At 42.2% G+C, this 7,911-nt stretch overlaps 1 protein-coding gene across 10 annotated transcripts in view; it reads left to right on the plus strand.

The window, feature by feature from the left end:
- amph (amphiphysin) overlaps nucleotides 1-6,360 on the plus strand; it is a 30,430-nt gene extending 24,070 nt beyond the window's left edge. For 7 of the 10 annotated variants that reach the window (XM_031563039.2, XM_031563040.2, XM_031563042.2 and 4 more), the window contains 8 exons: nucleotides 203-256; nucleotides 1,062-1,112; nucleotides 1,631-1,684; nucleotides 2,107-2,148; nucleotides 4,208-4,381; nucleotides 4,738-4,905; nucleotides 5,673-5,774; nucleotides 6,174-6,360. In XM_031563039.2, the coding sequence (XP_031418899.1) occupies nucleotides 203-256; nucleotides 1,062-1,112; nucleotides 1,631-1,684; nucleotides 2,107-2,148; nucleotides 4,208-4,381; nucleotides 4,738-4,905; nucleotides 5,673-5,774; nucleotides 6,174-6,278 (750 nt within the window). In that variant the 3' untranslated portion in view covers nucleotides 6,279-6,360. The remainder of the gene's footprint in view (nucleotides 1-202; nucleotides 257-1,061; nucleotides 1,113-1,630; nucleotides 1,685-2,106; nucleotides 2,149-4,207; nucleotides 4,382-4,737; nucleotides 4,906-5,672; nucleotides 5,775-6,173) is intronic. The other 3 variants (XM_031563044.2, XM_031563045.2, XM_031563046.2) reach the window with 3 other exon arrangements.
- Nucleotides 6,361-7,911: the final 1,551 nt, after the last annotated feature.

Below are 7,911 nucleotides of genomic sequence, written 5' to 3' on the forward strand. Positions count from 1 at the left end.
CCTCATCGCCACCATCATCATCATGTCATCATGTGATTTACCATTGTTTCCGTTCATTTCATGTTTTTTCAGCATCATGTTCTTTCATTCATTTCTATGTTATTTTCACTCATTTCCGCCATGTTCACCCTTATCACTGTTAGCACACCCGCTAGCCGCTAACTTTGTTTTCCTGTGCGCTGTGTGCTGTGTGCTGGTTCAGACGCCTGCAGAGTCACCAGTGTCCGCTGACAATGTGGAGGGGGCCCAGAGTGAGGTATGTGCTCTGCTTTCCCCATTTCAATCTGCTGCGCAGTGGGCCTAGAGGGGAAGAGATGGGGCTCTGCTACTGATGAAGGTTGTGTGATGGCTTTGTACATTGAGTCATGTGGTTCTCCACTCTGTGTGGTGACTCTCTAAGCTAGTTGCCATTAAAGAAAACGGCAGAACTTTTTTATTTCATTCGTTCCGATATTAGCTGTTTGTTTATCATCTGTGTTATTATTTTTCATAACTGGTTATACTTCTTTTGATGAAGGTCATGATATTTTTTCCGTTAATTTGCAGTGTTATGTGTCTTTAAGCAGGTGAACTTTCTATCTCTGTTTTAATTTTAACACAAGGACTTCAGTTTACAGGGTGTTTTTTCTTCTCCATTTATTTTTTTTTAAATAGTTTTTGTTATTCACTTTTTAATCAGTACTTGTTTTTGTAATTGCCACTGTTGATGGACTGTTTCAGTGAGGTACTCATAATGTGTAATCATACAGCAATTGAGTATGGTCTTATTATTCTGTAGAACTGTACACAGATGTAACCTTTTCCATATGAACTGTAATTTGTTTTCCCCAGTTATGTCTGATGTATAGAGATGTATACAACCACTTGTAGTATGTTTTACAACAGGAGGATTGGGTATATGGAACAAACAGAAAGGTTAGCTGTATAGCGAAAGTGGATTCATAGTTGATTCTAGCTGAGTCAAGAAGTGACAACAACTACCTTTACTACTTCCTCTCACACTCCACTTAAATGTGAACAAACAGAACATAAAGATAAATAATTTCTGTTTGTACGTGTAGATACCTAAAGGTGATGAGTGTGAGAAAGAACAACCCACCCAGAAGGCTCCGGTAACTATGACTTATGTCCAAGCTTGGAATCAGAGATGCTTTTATGTGCATGAGCTCACGTATGAGCTTGGTCTTAATCTGGTGTTTTGGTGGTATTATATACACCTCTGTAAATGTGATAGCAAGGTTGATTTGTTTGCTCAACCCAGAAGCATTGACAGATCAAACTGATGAACCAGATGATCAAATGTGGGTTACAAAGGTTCAGCTTCCTCTAAGAGCTAAACTGATCCTGAAGTGTGAGGGACAAATGAAATGTAAAGCAAATGAAAGAATGTCAGAAGAGCAACAAATGACCTCTAGAAACATGCCCTCTAAAACATGCCCTCTAAAACATGGTGTACCCCACAGTGGCCATGAGTGACACATCTGGTTCCAGAGCAATGCCCAGCTCAGTCTGTGTCACCAGCCCAGGCAGGCTCTGCTACTGGGTCATTCCAATGGGCCGGACTGTTTGTGTGCAGGTGTACTGTATGACTGTTAGACTGTGTCAACAACACGCTCTCCTCCACATGTAGGAATCTGCTCCAGTACCAGAGGCAGCAAAAGAGTCCCCCACTGCGGAGACTCCGGTAACTATGCCTATCCCATAATTCCAGATCCCGTGGTGCTCCATCACAGTGATCTGGGCTTTTATCTGATCAGTACTGGCAGGGTTAACACCATAATGAATATTTGTGTGTTCCTTTTGCCTCTCAACCAGTACTAGGCGTGGGCACATTTTTCTATACAATCCTGGTTGTACTGTTCCATAGTGTTGTACTTTTAAGTGATAAGGATCATTTATGCCTCTTCAATGTCCAGTGCATGGACTTTTATTACTTGTTTGTCTGTTCGTTTACTTATTTTCTTTGTATGTCTTTGAAGAATCCCAATGTTTATTCATCCGTTCTTCCTCAGCGTGTCTAAGGAATGGCTCCTGTGGTGACTGTGTGTATGTATAATCTTCTGGGGGACAAGCCCTCATGTGTAATGTTCATGTTTCTTTGCATAGGCCTCTGCTGAGGACAAGGGGTCTCCCATTGAAGAGGCTCCGGTAACTACCTCACGCTGACTATTCAAATCAACTCAAAGTCAAACCTCATCCTCACTGTGCTGATGTAACCCAAACCCAAACCCAGACCCAGACCTCAGCTCGGTGGTGTTCTCCAGACAATGCTGGAGCACGATCAGCCTAAGCGGTGGTGTCTGTATACTGTCTCAAGATGAAACAACTGCCTTTTTAAGACATGGAACATTTGCTATTTTACCTTCTGGGCCTTGATTGGATTGCTGTAAAATTCTCAAACGTCTAGTCAATTTTTTAATTTATTTTTTAAAAGTAATGAACATTCTCCCAGCAGTATGGTTTCATCAAAGACAGTATACATCAGTTCCATTTATTCAACGAAAATATTATTTGGTCTTCAAACATGAATTATGTTTTTTTTTCATGTGTATGGTTGAGGTTGCTAATGATTACCATATTTACCATATAATAGGCTCGCATGATAAACCAACACAGAAAACACTCTTTTAAAGTAGAGTATGCTTTAAAAAAACATGGAGGCGTTACTTCACTATGCCTTCTGTTTTCTGTGTTAATCCACTTCATGTAAGGTCACGGACAAAGTATTAGACCTACATTGTTCATCATTCTCTCAAAAAACAGTAAACGTTTTACCCTGAGTGAGTTTCAGAAAGCCCGTGTCCAGTTGCAATGGCATGATGACACAGAATGGCAGGTGCTCTCAGCTGTACATATATTGTCAACTGAGTGTGTATGTCCATGTGCTTTAAAACACGGGGCACAAAAGGCAGACTGTCTCTGTAATTGATCAGATTATGGGGGCAGTGACCACCTCCGACTTTGCTCACCATCAATTAGCGGAGCTCTGATTAGGCCACACCACTGATGACTGTGATTACAGCCCTTCCGAGCTAACGACCTTCTGTGGTTACCATGGACACGGGCGCTCCGTGCCATAATGAGTGGTTTGTGATGTTCTGGAGAAGAAAAAAGCAGAAAGATCAGATGAGTTTGAGAGCACAGAGGCCTTGAAAAGAAGCCTTTTCAGTGAGTTAATGAGGGCGATATGAATCAGGTTTTGGAGAGTGTAGAGTCAATTGATTTCATAAGTGACTTGGTGCTGAAATGCCTGTTGTAGCTTCTAGCTTGTTTGAAGACTTACATACAGAATACAAAAAAGGAATGAAAAAGTCGTTTGAAACACAGATGGTGAGAGCTGTAAAATCCTTGTAGTTGGTGATATATAACGGGTGACAAAATGAATACAGTAAAATTGTAAACATCCATTTTAATCATCAATATATCTGACATAATAAGTTATAAGGGTTTGGTGTTTCCACCATTAATCAAGCTTGTAAGTACCAGTATGCTCTCTGTAGATATTCTGGCTGAATATGAAATACCACAGCTTTGTCCTCAAACATAGAGAAAGAAAAGCCATAAAGTTTTCCTCCAGTTTTATTTTTCATTAATGTTTGTGTTTAATACTACTACTACTACTTTTTTATTTATTTTTTATTTTACAACCAGTCACCAAGACTGGACACAAACACATGTACACACTGATATCACGCCAATCACCTTCACTGTAACTAGGCGATATCTTTACATCAGTGATGGTTGTCTTGGCTCTCAAGGTATTATGTAAAAGTATTCAACAGTATGGTAGTGCAAGCAGCTGTGAAGCCTGTCCCCTGCAATGCAACGCCTCCACCCTTCTCCCTACTCTGGTCAGCTGTCCTTCATCAGACAAACAGCAAACTGGCCATTGTCACCCCACCATCCTAGCTATGGTGAACTCAGGTTTACCTCCTGGGGGGCGCGTAAAAAACTGACCATTTTCACCCCTACTCATGGCCATCAGTTTTACCCCAGACTCAATGAAACGGATCTGCCCAGATCCTCATTGTGCTCCACTGCAAAGACTCCCCCTTGTGGTGATTTAAATGTGGTGCTCCAGTCCCCCCCCCCCCCGCCTCCTCCTCCTCATTTGGCATATTGTACGGAAAATACTGAATTGTCGTCATTAATGTTAGCATTAGCGCTAACGGCTGCGTTGGCTCACACGTTTGGACACATGTCTCAGGCTGAGGTGGCCAAGCCTGAGGGTGAGAGCAGCGGCACGGAGGCGCAGGCACAGGCAGAGCCAGGCCAGGAGGCGGGTACAGTAGAGGCCAAGGCCGAGGCCGAGGCAGAGGAGGCAGCCAGTGCTGCTGGGGCCAAACCAGTGGAGTGGGCTGCAGACAGTGTGTCTGAGGAGGTATCCAACAAACCACCATTACAGTTCCTCACATCAACACTAACCACTAACACAATCCACCATTCGGGAAAGCATTTTTTTTTTTTTTTTTTTTTTTGTGTTGAATTGAATTATCAATTGTCAAATGATTTGGTGTTGGTTGAATTCTACATTACCGGGAGCTGTGTCTTTCTGTTATTGTTGGCCCCCCTATTGTTTACGCACAAAACGGTTTATCAGAAAAAAAATGTGTTTGTTTGTTTGTTTGTTTGTTGATAAAATGGGCATGAACGGATATATTCTCTTTGACTGATCACATATCAGCAGGTGTGTATAAAGTGTGCTGAGTGCTAAAGCTGCTCTTTTGTGTCTCCCAGGAGAAGATGCCTATTCCCTCTGTGGTGATTGAGCCCGCTTCCAGCAACGAGGGAGATGACGACCGCGATGTGGACATCCTGTCTCCCGCCACCAGTGATAACGGGGTGGCCCCCATACCTGACCTCTCCTCGGGGCTGCCTGGGATGCCTCCTGGCTTCCTCTATAAGGTCACACAGTTTCTGACAATTACACACACAACACATACACACACACAGACACACACACACACACACACACACACACACACACACACACACACACACACACACACACACACACTTCTGCACACATTTGATTCATTTATTTGGAATGAACAATACTGATTACAACACCACAGCATCCAAATATTAATAAAGAGCCTATTATGTCTCAACACAAGCACACGAGTTCTTCTTATTAAGTCCAGCAATTTGCAATCCTCTAACACAGAGTCTATGAACATGTCCAAGGCTACCATAAATGAGTACAACTAGTTTTGTACTATAACCACCTACTGTCAGAGCATGAATTAATGGCTGGTATTTTAACATTTTTTCAGAGGGCCATATACACAAAGCAACAACCCACTTCCAGAATCACAATGGTTTTTAAAAGATCATCAACAACGACAATGTCAGGAGTATTTGGAGAGTCTCTAAGAACACTTTCTAAGGAGTTATCATTCAAATGTGTGAACCAGTCCAGTTGTATTTTTTTGTTTGTGTGTATTGCGCTTTGTCCATATGCTTTGCATAATTCATTCGCTGTAGTGTCAACAATGCAATCGTGACGGGCAATGTATAGTCCTTTAAATGCGGGGCATCCGTTCATTATGTGCGCTGTTGATTCCAATTGTTTATCGTTATACAACAAGCAGAATGGTTCATGGCGTTTTGGAAACCATTAACAAAAGGAATGTGCACAAATGAATGTGTGTGTGCACTCCCTTGTGCAGGTGGAGGCCATGCATGACTTTGATGCAGAAAACACAGATGAGCTCAACCTAAAGATGGGAGACCTGGTCTTTGTGATTCCCACCAAACAGACGGCGGATCAGGTACGAAATCTTCATCCTTTTCGCTGTCCTATTCATCCTCATCACCAACAGGCATACAAAAGAGACAAAGAAACTACACTACCCACTACACATCTCCAGAGACTAATACAGGAAGGAAACGGCAATATTGTTTCTTAACTGTAGAGAGCACCAGTGAGCCACCGTATGAGAGAAACACCAAGCTGTGGTGTCTGCCATTTAGAATTAGTTTGAATGTGGTCTGTATAGCAGAGGGTGTACCCAAAAGCACTTGTCTACAGAGCAAATGACTAGCCTCCATATTTTTGTGTCCATATCTATTGTGTCTTTGCGAGGTCAGGAGCAAAGGAGCAGGACTATGATTTGGTCACTGTTCACCCTTGACCCTTGACCCTGTGGTCTTTCTCTCACCTTCTCCAGGAGGCCGGTTGGCTCACGGGCATCCGAGAGGCTGACTGGCTTCAGCAGGGGGCCTCAGCTAAATCAGGACTGTTCCCTGATAACTTTACCACGCGCGTGGAGTAACAGCCCTCGCCCCGCTACTCACACACTCACTCACACACACACACACACACACACACACACACACTTACACAAACACACACACACACACTCACACACACACACACTCACACACACACAAACACACACAAACACACACACACACACACACACACACACACACACACTCACACACACACATCTACACATGAGGCCTCACTTGACCTGGGAGTTCCAGATGGGCCTGCCCACTCCCACCTCTACGGCCCGCCAGAGGAGACAACAGCAAACTAAACTCTCCAATCAGAGAGGAAAAAAATAACAAATCATATGTAAACCAACATAAACAAATGAGCCCTTGTGGATACACTCAGTAAACCTACTCAAGAGCTTAATGACAATAAACGATTTATAACAGAGCATGATGCGATAGTTATGGTCTTAACCTTCCTCTTGAAAATCAAGACCTTTCTGTTTTTGTTTGTTTACCTGTAAACAGCAGCAAATTGATGTGTGCTTTGTTGGAACTGTGGTGACCTCCACATGTAACCCCTATCTGTTTAAAGGAAAACTGAAGTGATTTTCCCTCTAACAAACAAAAAAATGACCTTATCTTCTCTGCACCAAGTGTATTGTATTGATTTTGTCGCGCTGCAGCGAATTTTATCAGACTTTGTAGTGATATGATCTATTTAACTGTTCTAAGTGTTACACAAGACAAATGTTTTCTTTCAGACATTTCAGTCATAAATGTTTCCATGCATCATCGTTTGTGTTCTCTGTAGTTTCAAGGCTGGATGTGTACGGCTGTGGTGATGATGTGTGGCGTATTATTGACATTGTCCCTTGACAAGACTTGCTGTGCTCTTGCCAAATTAATTGAAGTTCTAATTATTAATATGGATATTTGTTGATTTACCAGCATGAAAAAGTGATCTTTGAGGGGAAAAAAATCAGAAAAACCTGGACTTGGCAAATGCAGCTTTGCAAACATAAGATGTAGCTCCCCTGAGTCCTTGTGTGTCTTAAACCTTATATCCAGGATAACGTATATATAACAAGTCTTTTCAGTGGCGACGAGACAATATCCACCTGTGAATGGAATTTTATGTTCTGATGAATTGTATTTACTGAACTTTATATTTTTTAATCTGAATATCACTGGATTGTTTTTTTGGGGGGGAAAACAACATATGCAATATCTGTGGCAGGTTGAATGGGCAACCATGGCAACCATGGTCTGACTGTTTAGTTTAGCGAAGACTAAGCCACTCCTGTGCTCGTACAGTTAGCTCTCACTATAGAACATTTTCTGTGATGTACATATCTGTGTTAATTTATCTATAAGGTGAATAAAGAATAGTAAATATCGCTATATGGCATATGTGATGTATTTCAGTCACTTCCTTTTGTGTGTGTGTGTGTGTGTGCGTGTGTGTGTTTTGACAAACTGCCATGTGAGGCAGGAATACTCAGAAATGGTTAAGGGCCTTGCTCATGATGTGTGTTTCTTATTGTGCAGCAGAGTCACCACCAAAACCCGATGTAGGTCTGCACCCTGAGCCTCTGCAGTGATTGCATTAGCACCCTAGTTCATACAGGAAGGAGAACTGAAGAATCTGAACCATGAACCTAAGAATCAGGCTTTCCTGCTTCG

This window comes from Clupea harengus, chromosome 25, assembly GCF_900700415.2.
Source record: "Clupea harengus chromosome 25, Ch_v2.0.2, whole genome shotgun sequence".
Lineage (NCBI taxonomy): Eukaryota > Metazoa > Chordata > Actinopteri > Clupeiformes > Clupeidae > Clupea > Clupea harengus.